Raw genomic sequence first — 22,307 nt, forward strand, 5'->3', positions numbered from 1 at the left:
AGGCTATAAGGGGAGGAGGAAACATCCTCAATTACCATCCCTCCCACCCCTAGTCTGTCTGTGCCTTACCCCTTAGGACTTGAAGGCGCCTCCGAGTCTCTCCTACCTAGTCTGAGTTCAAACGAGGTGTATAGGTGGGAAGCAGCAGGAAGGCTCCAAGTCAAACATAGAAATGGATGAGACAGACACACTGCAGACCTGTCCTACACCTGCCTCAGTGGTGTAGGTGCTACAGCCCTCCATCAAGGGTTGTGCCAGCCAGAACCAGAGGAGCTCAAAAGCTGATGTTCAAGGAAAGGAGACAGTCCCAGGGTCAGTTTGGGGGCAGGGATGCAAGGAGAGACCGTAGTGGGGAACCAAGGCAGCCGTAGGACAGTGCCGGAGGCTGCACAGCCATGTTCCCAGCACCTGATGTATTGGCCATCTTAAACAGGGGCCACCTTCCTCCACCAGGCTGGTTACTCATGAAATAGTTCCTGCCTAAAACCAATGCCACCACTTCTTTGGCCTGAAGCAGTTAAGAGTCTATTATCTGGGGGGGCGCCTGGGTGGTTTAGTTGGTTAGGCATCCAACTTTGGCTCAGGTCATGATCTCACAGTTGGTGAGTTCGAGTCCCGTCGGGCTCTGTTGACAGCTGGGAGCCTGGAGCCTGCTTCAGATTCTGTGTCTCCCTCTCTCTCTCTGCCCTTCCCCTGCCTGCACTCTGTCTCCATATCAAAAGTAAATAAACGTTAAAAAATTAAAAAAAAAAAAAAAGTTTACTACCAGTACCCCTTCCTTATGGACACCCATCAGAAGGGAGGTAAGCCCAGGAGGTAGCCTGAGAGGAAAGGTGACCCTGGAACAGAGATGGGGCCACTTGAAGGCCCAAGGAGGAAAGAGGAAGGAAATGGGAAAGGTGTGTTACGTCATATTAAATATTTATTGTTTTCTGCAAACTGACCTTGGAGTAACTCTCAAGCCAGGAGGGGATTGGTTAGTGTTCAAGTTGCTGAGATCTTAGGTCAAAAAGCCATAGAAAAGGGGCACCTCGGTGGCTCAGTCATGTTCTCTTGGTTCGTGAGTTCAAACCCTGCATCAGGTTGCTGCTGTCAGTGCACAGCCCGCTTGGATCCTCTGTCCCCCCACCTCTGCCCCTCCCACACTTACACTCTCTCAAAAATAAATATTAAAAGAAAAAAAAAGCTACAAAAAACAAAACACTGGGGGTGGGGCCAGGGGAGAAGAATCAATGACTTGGAGGCAGTTTCACCTTGCCATCAATTCCAAGAGCTGGGGCTTTTGTGACTCAGGACATGGTGACAAGAGTTGAGTAAACCAGAGACCAAGGCAGTGAAGGTTTTACTGGGGAAAGAAAACTTGGGTGTATGTGTGTGGGGGAAGGATGGCGAATGAAATAGGGAAAATGATAAAGGTGTTTTGGAAGGCCAGGGGGAAGTGGTCCTGGGAACCTGAAAACAAGGAAATTCAGCTTATCCTGATAAGGCAGGGTCCGGGGAATGAAGGCAGGGTGAGGCATGTCAAGGACCTGGGAGGCAGAGGGAGAACTGGAAAGGAAACCCCAGGTGAAGAAGAGTCTGGGATAGGGTCCATGGAGAAGGCCGGTGGATCCCAGGGTCCGAGACATCAGAAGTTGGGCTTGTGCTTCTTGAGCTCCACCATTAGATGATGAATGTTGATGAGCTCAGCCCTGGCAGGGAGAGCTCGGAGCTGGGGCTGAGAGAGCACACGGTGGAACCGATGATAGAGCTGGATCAGCTGGGTCAAAGCTCCCTGGTCAGAGAAAGTCATGGAAGGATCATGTAGGGTGGTGAAGATGATGTTAGGAATCAGGCTAGGGCTCATCCAGAATTCTGGGCATGCTGGTAGTTGACGATCAAGGGTCACTTGGATGATGCGAGCCCAGGGAAAAAACTAGTGACAGAGTGGGGCAAAGTGAGGGCTGGGAGTTGTAAGTCACCTGGATGATACTGGTCCCATTTCTGAAGTTGGTGAAACTCCGCATTACATCCTGACTCAGAGACTCCACTGATGATTTCCAGGAACTACCAAAGCCACGGATCAGCTGAGTAACCCGGGCTGATGGCAGGAGGAAAGAGAGAGGGTGTCAGAGAAGAACTTGGCTAGGGTGATCTTTGTCCCAAAGTCCTCCCCCAGGCACAGCCTTCCTCGGCATCCAACCCCATTTTCCTACTCTACCCTCCTCATGGGATCTGCACCCTCTCATTTTTCTTTTCCACTCACCTTACCACTGAACCCACCACTACCACATCATCCTCATACCTTCTTCCCCTCGAAGCCGCTCAGCCTGTCCACGCTCAATCAAAGCCTCCGCTTCCTTCACAAATGCCACCAGACCTCCAAAAGGGGGAGACAGCAACTCTTCAATGAATTCCTGTAGAAATACACATATACACAGGGTCAAGGGGCCCTGGTGTCAGCACCTTTCCTTGCGGATCATGACTGACCGGGTCCTCAGAACACTCCCAGAGCAAGTTATATACTTTAAGACACCACTGGTCTCAGGGGTAGGGGAAATCTCCAAGGATCCCCTTCTTCAAAAACAAAAACCAAAAAACTAAACTGGAGCTGGAAGCAGAGTAATAATAAATTGGGGTCAGGGCCGGAACCAGAGGGGTGGGCGGCTGGGAGAGGCAAGGCTACCAGAAGGCAAATGGCCATAGCAAGTCTGCTATCTGGAAACGGAGGGAGTCTGATGGCAGACTCAGGTGGAGAAGCAGAGCCTGGGTCTCTCATGAGAACCTCAAAGAGGTACTGATGTAGATCTAAGTGGATTGCGTCTTTCAGCTATTACAAAGGCAGAGACAAATCCTCTTGAAAGAAAACATCCTCAGGGTGCCTGGGTGGCTCAGTCAGTTGAGCTTCCGACACTTGATTTCGGCTCAGGTCATGATCTCAGGGGCATGGGCATCAAGCCCTGCATCAGGCTCCATGCTGAGTGTGGAGCCTGCTTAAGATTCTCTCTCTCTCCCTCTGCCCCTCTCCCCAGCTCATGTGTTCCCTCTCCTCTCTCTCTCTCAATCTCAAAAAAATAATTAATTAAAAAATAAAATTACTGAAAAAAGAAAAATATCCTCAATCCCATTTTAGGCCCATATGACTCTCCCTGATCATAAGATCAGGCAATCAACTCAAAGATCATCAGACACATAAGAAAGGAAAAACTACCATAAGAATCAGTATAGGTAGTAAGCAATGGACTTAGACCTGCAAAGATTGCCAACATCAGAACTATCAGATACACAGTGGTTGTGCATTCTGTATGAAACATTCAAAGAAGCTAAAAATAGAGACACAAAGATGACCACTCAACAAGATTAGGAATGGGCTGGTGAGGTGGCCCCCGATTCTAAACTTTTTTTTTTTTAATTTTTTTTTAACGTTTATTTATTTTTTTGAGACAGAGAGAGACAGAGCATGAACAGGGGAGGAGCAGAGAGAGAGGGAGACACAGAATCCGAAGCAGGCTCCAGGCTCTGAGCTGTCAGCACAGAGCCCGACACGGGGCTCGAACTCACGGACCGTGAGATCATGACCTGAGCCGAAGTCAGACGCTTAACCGACCAAGCCACCCAGGCACCCTCCGATTCTAAACTTTTAAGAATTTAGATAAAATAAGCTAAAACTATGTAAAGCAAAATTTGATAGAACTACAGTAAAAAAGTGACAAGTCTACAAATTTCAAAGCATCTCTTTCAACTACTGATAAGTACACGCAAAAAAAAAAAAATCATTAAAGATGTAGATAATTTGAACAATACAATTAAAAAGCTTGATCTCCACACTGAGCAATTACAGAATACACATCCTTCTCAACCATGCATGGAGCATTTATAAAAGTTGATCATGTACTAGGCCACAAGTGAATCTAAACAAATTTCCAAAACTCAGTACCAAAAAACCCCACATTCTCTACCCACAATGTAATTAAGTTAGACATTAATTAAAAAAAAAAAAAAAAACCTTTGATAAATAAGAAAACCAGTTTTGGAAATTTTAAAATACTCCTCCAAAAATCTCATGGACCTAAAGAAGAAATAATTGAAATATTAAAATTCTTAGAACTGACTTATTTCAAAAATGCTACATATTCAAACCTACAGAATTCAATAAAAGTGGTACTTTGAGGGAATTTCATTGTTTTAAATCTTCAGAAATGCTTTTGTTGGCAAGTTCTATGAAAACTTTCAAGGAAGAGATCATTTCAACCTTAAACTCTTTCAGAATAGAAAGAAAGAAGGCATATTTCCTTTCTACCTCCTCCTCCGAATCCAGTATGACTCTGGTACCAAAACCATACAAAGACAGTACAAGGAAAGAAAATCAATGGCCAGTATCACCTATGGACAAAGAAACAAAAATTCTAAATGAATTAGATCAAATCCAGAATGGTTTAACATTCTTGTTTTTTTTTTTAATTTTTTAACGTTTATTTATTTTTGAGAGACAGAATGCAAACAGGGGAGGGGCAGAGAGAGGGGGGAGACACAGAATCCGAAGCAGGCTCCAGGCTCCAAGCTGTCAGCACAGAGCCCGATGTGGGGCTCAAACTCACAAACCGTGAGATCATGACCTGAGCTGAAGTTGGACGCTTAACCAACTGAGCCACTCAGGTGCCCTTAACATTCTTTTCTTTTTTTTTTCCTTAAGTTTTTTTTAATGTTTATTTATTTTTGAGAGAGAGAGAGAGAGAGAGAGCACGAGCATGAGTGGTGGAGGGGCAGAGAGAGAGGGAGACACAGATCCAAGGCAGGCTCCAGGTTCTGAGCTGTCAGCACAGAGTCCGACATGGGGTTTGAACTCACGAACTGTGAGATTTATGACCTGAGCCGAAGTTGGACACTTAACCAACCAAGCCACCCAGAAGCCTCTGGCAAGGTTTAACATTCTAAAGTCTACAAATGTCATAAACCATAAAACTGATAAAGAAGAAAAACCATGTAATTACCTCAACCACTGCAGAAAAAGCATACGTTCTTGATTAAAAATTCAACACCCATTCATGCTTTTAATAAACAGTAACTTCTGGCCTACTGTAAATTAAACACCAAAGTGTTGGTGAGGATGTAGAGAAAAATGAACCCTCGTGCACTGTTGGTAGAAATGCAAACTGGTGCAGCCACTGTGGAAAACAGTACGGAGGGTCCTCAAAAAATTAAAAATAGAATTACTATATGATCCAGTAATTCCACTACTGGGTATTTACCCAAAGAAAACAAAAACACTAATTTGAAAAGATAATATGCACCCCTATATTTATCGCAGCCTTATTTACAACAGCCAAGATATGGAAATAACCAAAGTGTCCATCAACAGATGAAAGGACAAGGAATATACAATGGAATATCAGCCATAAAAACAAATGAAATCCTGCCATTTGCAATAACATGGAAGGACCCTGAATGTATAATGCTAGCTGAAATAAGTCAGTCAGAAAAAGGCAAATACCATATGTGATTTCACACATATGTGGAACTTAAGAAACAAAACAAAGTCAAAAAAAGAGACAAACCAAAAAGTAGACTCTTAGACACAGAGAACAAACGTGGTTGCCAGAGGGATGGAGAGTAGGGGGAAGGGTGAAATAGATTAAGGAAGTTCAAAGTACACTTATCTTGATGAGCACTGAGACATGTATTGAATCGTTATATTGTACACCTGAAACTAATATAACACTGTATGTTAGTTATGCTTGAATTTTTAAAAATGAAGTAATTATTGATAGGTAATGAAAAACTAGTAATGATAATAACTCTTGGCATGCTAGGGATTGAAAGGAATTTTCTCAACCTGAGAAAGGGTAACTATAAAAAGCCTACAGCAATGTTACCCTTAATGGGGAAATGATGAAAACATTCCTTTTAAAACTAAGAAAAGATAAGGGTTCTCACTGTCATCACTTCTACTCAACTATTCAGCTTTGTGTGGAGGTACTAGCCAGTACAGGAGGAGAATAAAGACATAAGAAATTAAAGATTTAAGGATTAGGAAGGAATAACTAAAACTGTCATATCTACATAGAAACACGCACACACTACCTCCAGAAATGTTTAGAAATAAAAAGTTAAGGAGGTGGCTTTGTATATGGTTGATACACAAAAATCAATAGCATTTCTTTTTTGTTTAAATACATTTTTAAGTTTATTTATTTATTTGTCTATTTATTTAGAGAGAGAGCATGTGCACGTGAGCAAGGGAGGGACAGAGTGAGAGAGAGCATCCCAAACAGGCTCCACACTGTCAGCACAGAGCTCCATGTGAGGCTCCAGCCCACAAACCAGGAGATCACGTGAGCCGAAATCAAGAGTCAGACACTTGGGGCACCTGGGTGGCTCAGTCGGTTAAGCGTCTGACTTCGGCTCAAGTCATGATCTGGAGGTTCGTGAGATCCAGCCCTGCGTCGGGCTCTGTGCTGACAGCTGAAAGCCTGGAGCCTGCTTTGGATTCTGTGTCTCCCTCTCTCTCTGCCTCTCCCCTGCTCGTGCTCTGTCTCTCAAAAATAAATAAACATTAAAAAAAAGAGTGTGACACTTACCCAACTGAGCCACCCAGGCACCCTCAAGAGCATTTCTACACGGCAATTCAAACAACAAGAAAATTTCTTTTAAAAATGATAATATTTAAGTAACAAGTTTATTTAAAAGGCAAATTCTAAAAGAATAGATCAGGAAGTCTGAACAATTTGAAAGGAAAAAAGTTAGCAATTATTCCTAGTACTCCTAGTAATTATTCCTGAATGTGGGTTTATTCCTAATAGGAATAACTACAGTAACAACTCCCAGTACACTAGGGATTGAAAGGAATTTTCTTCAACGTTTATTTATTTTTGGGACAGAGAGAGACAGAGCATGAACGGGGGAGGAGCAGAGAGAGAGGGAGACACAGAATCGGAAACAGGCTCCAGGCTCTGAGCCATCAGCCCAGAGCCTGACGCGGGGCTCGAACTCACGGACTGCGAGATCGTGACCTGGCTGAAGTCGGACGCTTAACCGACTGCGCCACCCAGGCGCCCCGAAAGGAATTTTCTTAACCTGATAAAGGGCATTTACAAAAACACAGCAGCATTATTCCTAATGGGAAAGTGATGAAAGCATTCCTTTTAAAATCAGGAACAGGACAGGGGTTCTCACTATTGCACACTATTCAATTGTTCAACATTGTCAGAGAGGTCCTAGCCAGAACAGTAAAAGATCAAAGATGTAAGAAATTAAACACAGAGAATTAGGATTTATTTACTCCTAGTAGGATGAAATCTATATATTACACCTACCTAGGAATAACTGACAAAAGATCTGCAATGTCTTTGTGTTGAAAATTATAAAAGGTTATGAAAGGACATTAAAGACAGGGCGCCTGGGTGGCTCAGTTGGTTGAGCGTCCAACTCTTGATTTCGGTGCAGGTCATGGTCTCACAGTTTGTGAGATCAAGCCCTGCAATGGGCTCTGCACTAGCAGCTTGGAGCCAGCTTGGAATTCTCTCTCTCCTTTCTCTCTGCCCCTCCCTTGCTTTCTGTCTCTCTCTGTCTCTCAAAATAAATAAACACTAAAAACAAAAAGTTAAAAAAAAAAAAGACATTAAAGAATATCCTGAAAAATGGGGAGCCCATGTTCATGGATGAGACGTTTCAATACCATAACTATCAATTCTTCCAAACTGATTCAAATTGATCAGTGCAATTCCAATCAAAATCCTTAACGGACTTTTTTAAATGTCAAAATTTACAAGCTGACTGTAAAATTTATATGAAAAATCAAGAGGTCAACACTACTCAACATACTCCTAAAAAAGGTAGAATTTGTGTAATAATATAGCATAATATTTGCATAATCATAGAGCATGTTTGCATCGTTATAAAGCACAATTAAAACTGCATTGCAGGTTAGACAAATTGATCAGTGGAATAGAATAGACAGGCAAGGGGTGCCTGGATGGCACAAGTCAGTTAAGCGGCAGACTCTTGATTTGGGCTCAGGTCATGATCTCGTGATTTGTGAGATCAAGCCCCGTGCTGGGCTCTGTGCTGACAGTGCAGAGCCTGCTTGGGATTCTCTCTCTGCCCCTTCTCTGCTTTCTCTCTCTCAAAATAAAAAAAAAAAAAAAAACATAAAAAAAAAAAAAAGAACAGAGACAAAGACACATTTTGCTATCTGACAGAAGCACACTGTGTATGGAGAAAGAAAGGGATTTTCTATAGTTCTGGTTCCATCATTTTCTATACATAAAATATTAAATTAGATTCCTACCTCACATCATACACAAAATCAATTCCAGGTAAATTTAGGGCTTAAATGTAAAAACCAAAATTCTACATTAACAGGAAAATGTAGTATAATATTTTTCTGACCCTGGGATAATGTAAGATTTCTTTTTTTTTTTTTTTTTTTCAAATTTTTTTTCAACGTTTTTTATTTATTTTTGGGACAGAGAGAGACAGAGCATGAACGGGGGAGGGGCAGAGAGAGAGGGAGACACAGAATCGGAAACAGGCTCCAGTCTCTGAGCCATCAGCCCAGAGCCTGACGCGGGGCTCGAACTCACAGACCGCGAGATCGTGACCTGGCTGAAGTCGGACGCTTAACCGACTGTGCCACCCAGGCGCCCCTCTTTTTTTTTTTTTTTTTTTTTTTTAAGTAGACTTCACACCCAGCACAGAGCCCAGTGTGGGGCTTGACTCATGACCCCAAGATCAAGACCTGAGCTGAGATCAAGAGTTGGACGCTTAAACGACTGAGCCACCCAGGCGCCCCAACATTTCTAACAAGACAGAAAAATAAAGATCAGTAAAGTCAATCATATTAAAATTAAGATTAATTTTAAGACAATTAAGACAATTAAGATGGACAATTAAGATGTCCATCTTAAGACAACATAAAAAAAAATAAAAAGGTAAAACACCGAAAAATATCTACAAACTATATGATCAAAACATTGGTTTCATAAATAAAATTAATACAAAAAAAAACTTTTATAAATCGAAAAATACACAGGGGCTCCTGGGTGGCTCAGAGTCAGGTTGTGAGTTTGAGCCCCACACTGGGTGTAGAGCCAACTTCAAAAAAGAAAATAAATAAAAAACAAAAACTTTAGGGGAGCCTGGGTGGCTCAGTCAGTTAAGCGTCTGACTTCGGCTCAGGTCATGATCTCGCAGTTTGTGAGTTCAAGCCCCGCGTCGGGCTCTGTGCTGACAGCTCAGAGCCTGGAGCCTGTTTCAGATTCTGTGTCTCCCTCTCTCTCTCTGACCCTCCCCCATTCATGCTGTCTCTGTCTCAAAAAATAAATAAACGTTAAAAAAATTAAAAAAAAAAAAAAAAAAACTTTAAAAAAACAAAACTAAATAATTATTGCCTTACCATACATATATATATGTGTGTGTATGTGTATATACGTATATATATATATTTTTTTTTCTTTCTGTTATGTATTTTTAATTTTTTTTTTCCAATGTTTATTTATTTTTGGGACAGAGAGAGACAGAGCATGAACGGGGGAGGGGCAGAGAGCGAGGGAGACACAGAGTCGGAAACAGGCTGCAGGCTCTGAGCCATCAGCCCAGAGCCTGACGTGGGGCTCGAACTCACGGACCGCAAGATCGTGACCTGGTTGAAGTCCGACGCTTAACCGACTGCGCCACCCAGGCGCCCCTGTTACGTATTTTTAAAAGCAAAAACATGGTAAACACAACATATAGGTCAAGGGGAGACTGTGAGAAGTGAGGAAATGGAGTGAGGAAGAATTCAGTGTTTGATGCTGGTTATTGCCAAGGCACGTAGTGGCTTCAGGAGCACGTATATTATAAAAAAAAAATACAAAAGAAAATAAAGCTGACCAATAGTTGCAAGTCTGTGTACCTAAAATACTTTAACTGCCACATCCTACACACACACACACACACACACACAGAACTGAAAACAGCACACAAGACCATCCTTTCTTCTTCCCCACACCCCTACCTGCGTCCGAGCATTGAGCAGCTGCTGGAAACTCTCAACCTCTTTGCTGTCATCTGCAGCCCGCTCCTAAGGGACGACAAAGGGAAATCTCAAGTGTGGGGAGAAGCAGCCCTTCACTTCAGGATATCCCCTTCCTTCCTCATTTACTGTACTTGGCCAGGCACTGTGCCAGACGCCAAGAATAAAACATGGAACAAAACCAACATCATGTCTGTCCTCAGGGAGCTAACAGAGCAGTGGGGGAAGCCAAACTCTCCGGGTGGGGAGGAAGGGAGAAGCAGTGTCTGTACCATCAGCACACCCAGCATCATGTCGTAGTTGTTGATCAGGAACACCAGCTGCTCCTTCCTTGAGGAGAACTCAGCTGCCACTCGGAGGACAAAATTCTCCACTTCCACCTGGAAAAGTCAGAAGAAGGAGGTGACACAAGTGGAGGCAAGGGCGCACGGCCCTCCTCACACTCAGGTGGCTGCGGCAGCTGGGCTGCTGGGAAGGCTGTCCTGCCCGCCCTCACCTGTAGCTGTCCCAGCAGCTGCATCGTCCGCTCGTTGGGAATTGTCTGATTGATGCTGACAAGAGCAGAGGAGAATTCTGCATATCGGCGTGTGATCTTGGGGAGACAAAGTAGGAAGAAAATTCACACCAACCCCCTGCCCCTGGGAGCTGGCCAATTAACCTTTATGACTCCTACTTCCCATCCCTCTAACCAACAGTGCCCAGCTCACCCTGAGTTCACGCGCACTCCTACACTGCCCCCTCACACAGTGTGCCCAAATATCCAGCCAGGCCCACAACACAACTGGACACCTGGCCAACCCCACAGTGAAGCTAAGAGCCCTGCCTTTCAGAACCCCTTTGTTACCCTTGTCCTGTCTTACATAGTGGGGCCGAGTATCCAGCCCCCCAAGGCGCTGAGGGTCAGTGCTTCGGACACTCTGGACGTTCATCTCCAGGATCAGCTCAAACCGTGGCCAGAGCAAGGCAAGCACCTGCTCCCAGTACCTGCAGGCTTAATCAGAATCAGAGATCAGCTGGCAAGAAACAGGGGGGTCGTGAGGAGCAGTGGGTCATGTATGGAATTGTTGAATGACCATATTGTGCACCTGACACTAACAGAATGCTATATGTTAGCTAACTGGAATTAAAATAAAAACTTAAGAAGTCAGTAAGAAATGGGGGGGGGGGGGGGGGGGAGGCAGGGGAAGAGTTTCTGTGGGGGGGAACCCAATTAACAGCTGATGGCTGGTGGAAGCAGGACTGGTATGAAAGGTGAATCAGAAAGCAGTACTATCTCCAGGCAGATGAATGGGAGTAAGAATCAGGTATCAGGTCAGTAGCAGTCCAAAGGTCAGGGCAGGGTCATGTAAGACTATGGGTTCAAGGGCAGTGGGCATCAAGGACCAGAACTCAGTGACCTGTCCAGGGCAGGAACATCCCTCTTCGCTGCAATGTTGCGGAATCGGAGAACAATGTGGATACAGAGAAAAACAGCAATGGCATCGTAGCAGTCAGTGAGATAGGACTCCAGGTGTTTCTATGATTCAGGAACAAACAGAAGATTGGAAAAGAATGTTACTGTGTCATTCCCAGCGGCTATGGACAAACGCATGTGCTCCTATGGGGAGGTGGCACTGGAAGGGAGGGAGAGGTGTGATCTCTCAGGAAATGCTCCCTCCTTCCCCGTCCACTGGCCACTCACATGGTCCTGCTGCCTTGCCCATCAGGATCTATGATCACAAGCCCATCACAGCAGAATTCAGGGCTGAGCACTATTTCGGGGGCCCCTCTGTTTTCAGATGTTACTGCCTGAATGTGGGTCAGTAGTAGGGGTAACCTCAGGACCCCAAGCTTTGAGGGTTTCATATACTCTGCGAGTACGAGGTATAGACATTTTAGAATAAGGAAATCCTGGTTTCAGTAACACCACAGCTAGGACTCCACTAAGGTGTTAAAGAGGACTGAGGACAAAGAGGTCTAAGGGCACAGGAGCTGGGGATCTCACCAGGGTCATGCTGAGTGTACGGCCCATGACAGCATTGAAGAGCTCGTGCGCAGCTGAGCCAGACACAACAAAGAATTCACAGATGAAAAGATATTCACGGCAGGAATTGTCTAGGAGGGCATAGTGCTGGCTGCGGAAGAGGGCCTCGAAGGGATACTAGGATGGGAGGGGTAAAGAAGAGAAACAGAAGGGATGGATCCCAACACTGACTCCCCAGAGACAGAGCTGGAAAACCATTGAGTCTGGGTAATGAGAGCTCAGGAGGCCTTTCCCATCTGACCCAAGTGCAGACTGAGAAAGAGCAACCTGAATGTGTACTGAAAGGAGGAGGGGGGACAAGGGGCACAAGAGAAGAACCTACCCCCACCTGCCGTTTTTATGCGTGCATTCACCTCCACAACCTGCCTCATGACATGTCACGCCCCTCAGACAGTCTCTCCCTCTATATGCCCCAAAGTCAACAGTCTTAACCCTCCTCACATCACAGAACGCTCGGGTGACCTGAGAAGGCCACTCCCAGTTCTAAGGAAATTGATACAGGGACCTACAGCATGGGTGGCTTTGCCCAGTCTGGCCTCCCCCACCCAAGGCTCAGCGTCCCCTCGTGACAGACTCTTGTTCCTTCTCCTACCCTCTGTTCTCCCCGCTGTGCAGTGTGGGGCACCAGGATGGGGGCCTCCAGTTCAGTGGGGGAGATGACAGAGCCACGAGTCCCCAGGGTGAAGATGGTGTTCCTGCTGCGGAGGGAAGGCTTCGAGAAGAATCGTGAAGGGTCAGGGAAAATAATAAGATCACAACTGTGACAGACTCAGAGACCCAGTGCCTTCAGGGACTGGAGGCAGCTAGACACAGCCTAGATGTCCTTCCTTCCCAGTACCAGGACCTCACTCTACCTGATACTTGTGAATAGGCTTCAGAGAGCTTCTATCCTCCCTGATACCATATGCAAAACCATGTGTCAAAATGATGTGTGCCTTTTTCTGGGGAGGAAGGCCACAGCCTTCATCACATTCTCAAAGGTTTTGGTTACAAAGAAAAAGGCAAGAAGCAATGCCTTTGAGGCTGAGCTGGAAGTACCCTCCCTGTCAAGGGCTAGTATGTGGGTTTCTCAGGTCTAGGATATCTTTCTTTGCTGTGTCTTCCACGCCCATTAGATCATCCTTCTCAGCCACTTCCTCGTACTAGAAAAAAGAGAAAAGAGAACTGATAACCATCTCTTCCTATAGTGATAAAAAATTTTTGTCTACTGTCCAGCCTTGCCCAGAGGTGGTCCCTCTTCCCAGCCCACGTTCCTAGGAATGCCTCTCTCCCTGGCCTCACCTGCACTTTCATGAGCCGCCCCAGGTAAGAGCGATAATAAGACAGGTAGATCTTGCTCAGTGTTTCCACATATTCATCCCTGATCTCCTTTGCTGTTGCTCGTTCATTGCCCAGTAGAAACTGATAGAAGAACCTGGAGGGGCCAGGGATGAGTCAGTATCCCTGCCTCCCCAAGAAAGCAGACACTACAATGGGCTGCTCAATACTTCAGAGGCCATCCTGAGCCCTTCCTTCAGGTGGTGACCTGTATTTCAGCAGTGCCGTCTGGGGGATCTGATAGTTGGTCATTGGTTTTCTGAAGGAATAAATCTTCTGCAGGATGAATTCTCGGATCTTCGTCACTGCCTAGACACGGGGAACCAAACACAGGGCATGAAGCTGCAACCTTATTACTGTTCAGGAAGTGGTGGGGGAAGTACCAAATGTTAAATACTGGAGGATGAAGGGTAGAGAATACCTCTTCAGTATTTCTTTAAATTTTCAGGGGAAGCCAGAGACGTGAGGATGAGGTCTGCCAGGTAAAGGTAGGGTGAAGTTTTGGGGAAAAGCTACAATGAGCGCTGCCAGGGAAATCTAAGTTGAAGGTGTCAGGAAGAGTATTATCATCTCTGGGCTATCATCCCCATCTCTCACCTTGACCCGGAGCCGGTCGAGTATGCCTCTGACATCTGCACAGGCCGCTGTGCCTCTAGCCTCCTGCTCTCGGACTGCAGCTGCCTTGGCATCCAGTTCCTGTAGCTGTTCCAGGAACCTGGGCTCTGTCACTGGGGCCTCCAGAATTGCCCTGGGTAGCAGGGATGGGTGGAAGGGGTTAGGAGGGAGACCCAGACATTCCTAGATCCCAAACCGTATCCCTTATATCCACCGTCTCCTCTCCCTTCTCACACTGTATCACGTAGTCAGGATACATGCACAAAGTTCCTGGAACCTCTCCCCCTGCTCCCATGCCCATAAGCCTTGAAACTGCTCACTACATGCCTGACCCTGGATGATTCCTAATCTTGGATGCCTAACGCATGCATCAAGATTGAAAGGGCTGTCAACCCACCCAACAGTTTCTGGAAGGCACCTGATGACATGAAGCCAGGAGACCCACGTGATAAGTAAGGTAGGTCACCCCAGCCCATCTACCTGCTACAGACATTGTGACTCTTCAAACTGGCAACTCACGTGATCAGAGCAGAGGGCACTATCAGACCATCGACAAGTTCCCCAAGTTTCCCCCGAACTGCCTGGCGGTTTCGAAGCCGAATGTTCATGGCTCCTGACTGTTCCTGCAGTGTCCGGATCTCAGAGCTGATAGAGCTGAGGTCACTCTGAAAAGCTCCCAACATCTGCTCCATGCGCTGGGGGGAGGACAGAGATGTTGCTGGAGCACCACAGGGTAGGTAGGGGACAAATGGGCCACCTAAGTTTATTGAAGTCTTCAGTATCAGTCCATGAGGGTAGCAGGTGATGAGGTAAAAAGCACCCCAAAGGTCACTGGCAAGCAACATTAGTTATGGCAGTAACAACAAGAAAGGCTGCTGAGGTCACCCTGAAAATGAATCTAACTATCCCCATCTGAGGCTGATGACCTAAAGAATGGCACCAGACACCGTGATCTGGTTCAGGGTTATTAGGGATCACAGGTCATGGTTACTAACCTCAAGAACAGCATCGCAGGCTGTAATCTGGTTGTGCAGAGATGCTATGTTCTCACTCTCTTGGATATCTGACCCACAAAAAGTCAAGGGGCCTCGCCATAAAGTTGGAGATTCTCAGACCTGCAGGACCTCTCCAGTTTCTCCCTGAGATGACAGAAACTTCAGAGACAAGATGTCAGCCCCCACCCCCACCCCAGGCTGCCTGCACCATACTCCACAAAATCCCTATTTTAATAACATCACCCATTTTCTCTACTGGAGGATACAATCCCGAATGGACTTCTGCTCAATCTGCTGTAGCTCCAGCTCAACCTGCTTTGAATAGTGTCGGAGATCCACGCCCTGGGAGAACAGAAACATGGCAGCTTAGGAGAAAGTCACAGTGAAGGGACACTGGGACAGAATCAACACAGGACTAGAGAATAAGACACCAGGGTAACATTATAAGTCCAAGAGACTGTTTCCTTTTTTAATTATTTGAAGGGAGGGTAAGTGGAGGGGCAGATCAGTATAGCCGAAAGCCTCACCGTTTTAAGAGCTTCCTTTACTAATTCATCCTCCAGATTTGCCTGAATGTGAACTGGAAATAGAAGTTTATCGTAAGGGTCCAGCTCCACAGCTCCCTCTCCCCCAACTGAACATCTGTCCACCAATCCCAGCCTTATTATTTCCAGCCCCCTTGCTTCTCAGATCCTCATAAGCAGTCTGCATCCACCTCTATCACTTACCATCCACTTCATCCAGGATGAATTCATCAGAGGAGATGTCCAACTCTCCAAGTTGCAATGGCTCCTGAAGACCAGGACCACCCCCCTGGAGAGGGACAGGTTAATGGGAAAGGACACAGGAAGAACATAGGGAGAACAAATATAATGGGATAATCCGCAAACCTTCATGGCATGGTGGGAGAGGGGAGAGGAGGACGGGCCGGAGTTTACTAGGGAGCCATACGTACTGAGTCAAAAAATTCCAAGAGTTTCACATTGTACCCAATCTACTACTTGGGGCTTATAGGTAGGGAATACGACAAAGAAACAGGCAACCCACGGAGAGTAGAGGTGTCCCAATGGGAAAAATCAGGAGTTGCAGAGGACAGATCAAAACTTACAGTTGAATGCAGGCTTTTCCAGACTCCTGCTATCTCAAGTGTTCTATCAACAATCCCTCTGGGGAGCACCAGCCTTTCTAGAAACGTCAGCTAACACATAGCTTTTACCTGCGTGCCAGGTGCCACCCTTCATATACTCATTCATCTCACCATAATAACCAACAATCTATATGGTACGTCTTATTATTTCGTTCACTTTACATGTGTATAAAGCACGACCGAGAGACTGGTTAACTTGCCCCAAGACACACAGCGTGTAAGTGGCAAAACTGGAACTGGAACCCAATCTGACTAGAGAAGCCATGTTCTTAACCTTTACACTACACTGCTTCTCCATCCTGCCCCCAAATCTGGAAATTAATTGAAATTGTGCCTCTGGGAAATTGACTCTTGGCCACTCTGTTTCCGGCTCAGACTCAAGTCGGGTCCCAAGGAGGGGGTATGGAAAGCCAAACAGGTAGCATCATCGGTAGCAGTCGGGCTCCCACCCTTGTGCCTAAACCCAGCCCAGGCCTTTCTGACTCGAGGACGACCGGACAAGACTCCGTAAGAGAAAGAGCCCCGCGTTCTCACCAGCGGGCCCTCCTCCTCCTCCATATCTGAGGCCCCAGCCCGCAACATCAGCTCTCGGGCAGCTGCCGCCATGGTCGCAGCGGCGGCCATTCCGCGCAGCCTCACTTCCGGCAGCTGTCAGTCGCCGAGTCCGTCCCTGGAGTGGAACTACAAATTCTAGAAGGTCTTGAGGAGCGCGAAATCGTTCCCAGATATTTGAATTAAGTTGTTTGACTCCAACCTTCCCTCTTCAGCCCTAACCACTTCACCCAACTGAAAACGGGAATTGGAAGTCTTAAGCACTATTCCATCCCGGAACCTTTGCCGCTCTCACACCAAAGAACTTTACGAATTGTAAAGGGAGGCAGCACCGGAAGTTGTAGCCATCAATAGCGACTCCCAGAAGTCGACTAGGCTCTGGCACAATTTCCTGAAGCGCTCCTGCAAGATAGCTCCGCCTCTTCCGTCTGGTAGCTATATAAGGGTACGACGTCACTTCCGTTCTCTCTTCCACAGGAGGCCTACACGCCGCCGCTGGGGCCGCCGCCATGGTAAGCTTGGGGTTAGTGGCGGGATCTGGCGACATCGGAACTGGGACACAGAAAGTCTGCTATTAGGAGGCCGGAAATGGCCTATTCTCCGGGTTCGTAACTTTCTGTGCGAGTCTTTGGATGGCGCCCCCCGGGGAAGAATAACTAAAGACATCTGGGGAGTGGGCCAAAGGAAGAGTCCCTCCCAGAGCGCTCGAAAGCGGCGAAAAGGTTGGGCGTGAATGGGGACCTCCAGTGTCTGCCACTCAGAGTGTACTTTTGGGAACGGGCAGAAGACCTCCCCCCTCCTAAAGGTTGCGTTTTCCTGGGCCTGAACACTTCATGTCCTGTTGTCTGCAGCACTGAGGAGAGTTTGTTGTGAGAAAACTGAAGGGGGGGGAGGGGGTCGTTGCTCCCTGTGTGACAAGCTTAACGTTACTGTTTGATAGTAGTTCATTCGTGATGTCTGGTTTCTCCCCCAATCTCTGTCAGTCTCTAGTAATCCCTGAGAAGTTCCAGCACATTTTGCGAGTACTCAACACCAATATCGATGGGCGGCGGAAGATAGCCTTTGCCATCACTGCAATTAAGGTAAAGTAGAGTAAGGAATGGAGACTGAAAAATGATACTTAGGTTAAGACAGCTGTAAGTGAGGCAGGGTTGAAGAAACACACGTCCCAACTAGCTGGGTAAAAACAAAAGAATGGTTAAAAGAGTGATTAATTCCCCTAATCCCTGGCCACATTCACCCCAGAAGGTAAGTAAAGAAAGCCAGAGAACAGTCTGAGTAGAAGCCAAGATAATTTTAGGGGAAAGGGAGTGGGTTCCTTTGTCTACCAGAATTCACTAAAATTTTACTGGACCATCAGCCATGATCCTCTTGTGAGGTTTGTTCTAAATTTGGTTTCTGATTCCTACAGGAGTGCATCATAACAGCAGCCATCACTGTGGGAATACATACACCCTAGAAATTGTATAATTGCACATTGGGGGGGGTGGGGGGTACATAGAAATGCCAACAGATTCCCAGCATGAAGAAACCAATAGTTGGGAAGTAGGAGGGTGTCACTACATCATGAGCAGGTTGTTTAACTCTGATGCCAGAGGTGAATGAAACGCATTTCCTGTTTCTGTTGATGGGAACAAGTGTTTGGTTCATTCTGTGAATTAGGTCAGGGAGCACAGGCTTGGATGATTCCCTTCACCAACCTGATGAATTGGCCTTCCAGATGGAGACATTATTCTATTGTAGTTTTTGGCCCGTACGTATAATTGTGGAATGGCTGAGTGTGTTTTCTCCCCTTCTGTGGACATCATGGGGGCGGGTATAGTCCCTGTCTTGCTCACAATCCCCTGCTTCTGGTGCATAATTGGTGTATTTATGCAGTGTTAGGGAATGGATCCAGGATACTGTAGCCTGGTTTCAAAAAATTTAAAGGAGACAAATACAAAATAACTTGTTAATTTAGAATTGTATATCCTAGCTTTGATTCATCACATCAAATTCCTTTGCTTTTTCATGTTATACTGCAGGAAGCACAGCTTTCGTTTTTTCTTAAACGGTGTATAAAAAGATTGCTTTCTTTGGTTATTATGTGAAACTAGTAAGATGGTGTAAAATATAGTACCCTTTTCAAGCGTTGTTATGAGGCTAAAATGGGATAGTGAATACAGACAGGCACAGCATACAGATGTATATGGCAGGCTCAGTTCCAGGCAATAAAGTGAGTCAAATGAATCTTTTGGTTTCTTGTTGCATATGCAAGTTATATTTACACTGTAGTCAATATTAAGTGTGTAGGATTATGTCTAAAAAAATGTGTGTACCTTGATTTAAAAATACTTTATTGCTGGAAGAAATGCTAATCATGAGTTTTCAAGGAGTCATAATCACAGATCACTATAATGACTATAATATTTAACTAAAAAGTGAAATATTGTGAGAATTACCAAAATGTGACACCAGCACAATGCTTTTAGGAAAATGGCACCGATAGATTCGTTTGACACAGAATTTGCCATAAGCCTTCATTGTGTAAAAGAACAAAAACCACAATATCTGCACAGTGCAATGAAATGAGATGTGCCTGTATAAAAGATGGTGATGGCTAATGGAATGCTTGTGTTAATCCCTTTCTCTCTGCCTCTTTGAAATTAACTGGTTTTGTATTTACTTTCATTAAATATGTGTTTGTAGTCCACTTAACAATTTAACCAAAGGACTTAAAGGTAATTTGTGAATTTTGTAATAAGTCTTATTACACTTTGCTTATCACTGGGAAAGGTTATTCCTAGAGATAGACGATACAGAGGTTTTTGCTAATTGTGTGGAGAGCCAGCAAATGCACCTAGCTCTTTGCTGAGAGAACTAAAGCTTGGAGAAGATCTTTTCTAAGGATCCATAATTGGGGGGGGGGGGTTAATAATTAGAAACTGGAAGAAAGTGGAGGCTGGGTATGAGGGATTCCTCAAAAAAAAAAAAAGGTAAGATTAATTGGATGGGGAAGGATGAAGAATGGAAACTGACTCAAGCAGAAGAGGATATTGAGAAATAATACAGACCTTATCAGATTATTGTATACCAACGATCCTTTCCTAATTGTTTCGTTTCCACTTGAAGACTTTTGCTGTGTCTATTTAAGGTTCTCTGGTTTTCTGCCTTTCCTCTAAATCAGGGGGATACTGCCATCTGTGGGTTACTTGGAAACCTGGGAAGTAACCCACTGGCCATGTTTGAAGAATTCAGGTCCTGTCCCATGAGTAACACCGCATTAAATACTTTCTGAGAGTAATATTAATTTGGTGCCAACTCTTCTATTATATGGTCTAGGCCATTGGGCTACAAATAATGAGTGATGGTTCCTTGAGTATACTCTTCTGGATGGAGAAAACAGAGGTGGTCTCCTTGGCTGAGAAAGGGGGATCTAGGGTCCTAACTTAGGAAGTTGGCGAGTTTGTATCAGTCTGCAAACAGGGCTTTCAAAAATTTTAGCTTAACAGCAACTTTTTAACTTGATTATGGAAAAATTTTAACATTGAAAAGTAGAGGGCAGGAAATTACTAGCCCCTATGAATATCGTCTAAAAATATGAACTCTTGTTTCATCTACACTCTTCCCTATCATTTTAAAGTAAACCTCAGACATACTATTTTATCTGTAAATCTTTTATTTTTTTCACATTTATCTGTTTCGAGGGAGAGAGAATGCCAAACAGGCTCTGCACTGTCAGCGCAGAACCCTATGCGGGGCTTGAACCCACAGACTATAAGATCATGACCTGAGCCGGAAGTCAAGTTGGACGCTTAACTGAGCCACCCAGGCACCCCTATCTGTAAATGAGAGGCTTAGACCTTAATATCTTCTGATAATTTGATATTCCAGGTCATTTCTTACAGAGAGGAAATAAGTCTTCGTTTCCTGGGGCAACTGAAACAAGCTACTTCTTGGCTTAAACCAACAGAAAACTTATTCCTATAGTTCTGGAGGCCAAACATCCAAAATCAAGGTGTGAGCTCCCTCAGAAGGCTCTAGGAATCAATCTTCTGGTGGTTGCCAACAGTCCTTGCTATTTCTTGTCTTGTAGCTGTGTCGCTCTTCTTATTACATGGCCTTTGCTCTTCGTCTTCTCTTTTTGTGAGGATACTAGTCATTGGATTCAGGGCCTGCACTAATCTGGTCTAACCTCATTTTAACTAAGTATATTTGGAATGACCGTTTTTCCAGATAAGGTCACATTCTAGGTGGACATACAGTGGAGTGAGGGGAGGGGCACTATTCAACCTGGTACACCATCCTTCACCATTCAGGTGCAAGTTTGGGTGGCAAAGTACCCGTGTTGATGCCGGCACAATGCCACCAGTGTGTTAGTTTTCTTGAGTTTGGTTTGGGTGGTTAGCTCCCTGTGGCCTGCTCATCTCTGAGCACAGACCATCAAGTTTGTGATCTTAGAAAACTAATCATTGCGATGAGGTGACCTGCCCAAAGGACTATGGCCCTTAGAGACCCAGAGCACCACAATCCCACCCCTTGATCAACCCTATTACCCCAAAAGTCCTTACTCTTGCTGCTGCATCCACGTTGAGAGCCAAGCCTTTGGTCCTCCACAATGCAGAGACTAGAAGGTACCATTCTTGGGTGCTGCTGCAGTGTCTTAAGAGCCATCACTTGATGAATGTATGTGTTGAGCAGTATGAAAAGATGTGCTTTCTTTTGGACCCGCTCCTGAATAAAACCTTTTCTGTTTAATGGTTAGGCTTTGTATCTAAAAAAGTATAGTGCAGTGGGTGGTTGAAGGCTGAATAGTGGGGCTTACAAACAATAAAAAAAAAAAAAAAAAATCAGACTCAACCCCAAATTACAAAACCTCTCCTCAGGGTGTAGGGCGAAGATATGCTCATGTGGTGTTGAGGAAAGCAGACATCGATCTCACCAAGAGGGCAGGAGAGCTCACTGAGGATGAGGTGAGGACAAGGAAGGGGGTGCTGTGGGCTGGGCCTGCCTTGGAAGGGAGGCCATCTGTATCTGACCTTTGTCCTGCTTGACAGGTAGAACGTGTGATCACCATTATGCAGAATCCACGCCAGTATAAGATCCCAGACTGGTTTTTGAACAGACAAAAGGATGTGAAGGATGGAAAATACAGCCAGGTGTGTATTGAAATGGGAGAGATTAGAGAAAGGCAGGGTGTCCCCTTAGAATTAGTCCTAGGAGGTCAGTGGGTAAAACGTTGCTCTTCCAAATCCAGGTCCTGGCCAATGGTCTGGATAACAAACTCCGTGAAGACCTGGAACGACTGAAAAAGATTCGGGCCCACAGAGGGCTGCGCCACTTCTGGGGGTGAGTGGGGTGGGAGTCTCCTCTCCCTGCCTGCCCCTAGACTCCCAGAGGTTTCTCATGCCCCCCAAGTGTTTCCTTTATGTTGTGTATGACCTGTGACCTTTCTCTCTTCTCACCTGCAGACTTCGTGTCCGAGGCCAGCACACCAAGACCACAGGCCGCAGGGGCCGCACCGTGGGTGTGTCCAAGAAGAAATAAATCTGTAGACCTTGTCTGTTAATAAATAGTTTATACACCTAAGTCTTCTTTGTATGTAGTTCTCTCCTTTATTCTGGGGACACTGATCCGGAAAGCTACCACAGTGGGCCCTTTGGGTGTTTCTCCTCTCAGTTGATGGCC

At 45.5% G+C, this 22,307-nt stretch overlaps 2 protein-coding genes across 4 annotated transcripts; one reads left to right on the plus strand and one right to left on the minus strand.

The window, feature by feature from the left end:
- Nucleotides 1–904: 904 nt before the first annotated feature.
- VPS52 (VPS52 subunit of GARP complex) lies at nucleotides 905–16,921 on the minus strand. Of its 2 annotated transcripts, XM_003986005.5 has the most exons (20): nucleotides 16,623–16,918; nucleotides 15,670–15,754; nucleotides 15,469–15,521; nucleotides 15,208–15,283; nucleotides 14,942–15,009; nucleotides 14,466–14,641; nucleotides 13,929–14,079; nucleotides 13,540–13,640; nucleotides 13,296–13,428; nucleotides 13,099–13,156; nucleotides 12,607–12,740; nucleotides 11,976–12,131; nucleotides 11,389–11,507; nucleotides 10,852–10,975; nucleotides 10,488–10,583; nucleotides 10,264–10,371; nucleotides 9,974–10,039; nucleotides 2,285–2,396; nucleotides 1,962–2,080; nucleotides 905–1,774 (listed from the first exon to the last, which is right to left on the minus strand). In XM_003986005.5, the coding sequence occupies exons 1-20, from the start codon at nucleotides 16,710–16,712 to the stop codon at nucleotides 1,628–1,630; spliced, it is 2,172 nt and encodes a 723-aa protein (XP_003986054.1). In that variant the 5' UTR covers nucleotides 16,713–16,918; the 3' UTR covers nucleotides 905–1,627. The 2 variants fall into 2 exon arrangements, with proteins under 2 accessions (XP_003986054.1, XP_044913320.1); XM_045057385.1 differs by lacking the exon at nucleotides 11,976–12,131 and having other exon boundaries at nucleotides 16,623–16,921.
- RPS18 (ribosomal protein S18) lies at nucleotides 16,690–22,208 on the plus strand. 2 transcript variants are annotated; one of them, XM_023253824.1, is made up of 6 exons: nucleotides 16,690–16,695; nucleotides 17,624–17,722; nucleotides 21,506–21,592; nucleotides 21,677–21,778; nucleotides 21,877–21,968; nucleotides 22,091–22,208. In XM_023253824.1, the coding sequence occupies exons 1-6, from the start codon at nucleotides 16,693–16,695 to the stop codon at nucleotides 22,164–22,166; spliced, it is 459 nt and encodes a 152-aa protein (XP_023109592.1). In that variant the 5' UTR covers nucleotides 16,690–16,692; the 3' UTR covers nucleotides 22,167–22,208. The 2 variants fall into 2 exon arrangements, with proteins under 2 accessions (XP_023109592.1, XP_023109591.1); XM_023253823.2 differs by lacking the exon at nucleotides 16,690–16,695 and adding an exon at nucleotides 17,015–17,152.
- The last annotated feature ends 99 nt before the right edge of the window (nucleotides 22,209–22,307 follow it).

Source organism: Felis catus, chromosome B2 (assembly GCF_018350175.1).
Source record: "Felis catus isolate Fca126 chromosome B2, F.catus_Fca126_mat1.0, whole genome shotgun sequence".
Taxonomy (NCBI): Eukaryota; Metazoa; Chordata; class Mammalia; order Carnivora; family Felidae; genus Felis; species Felis catus.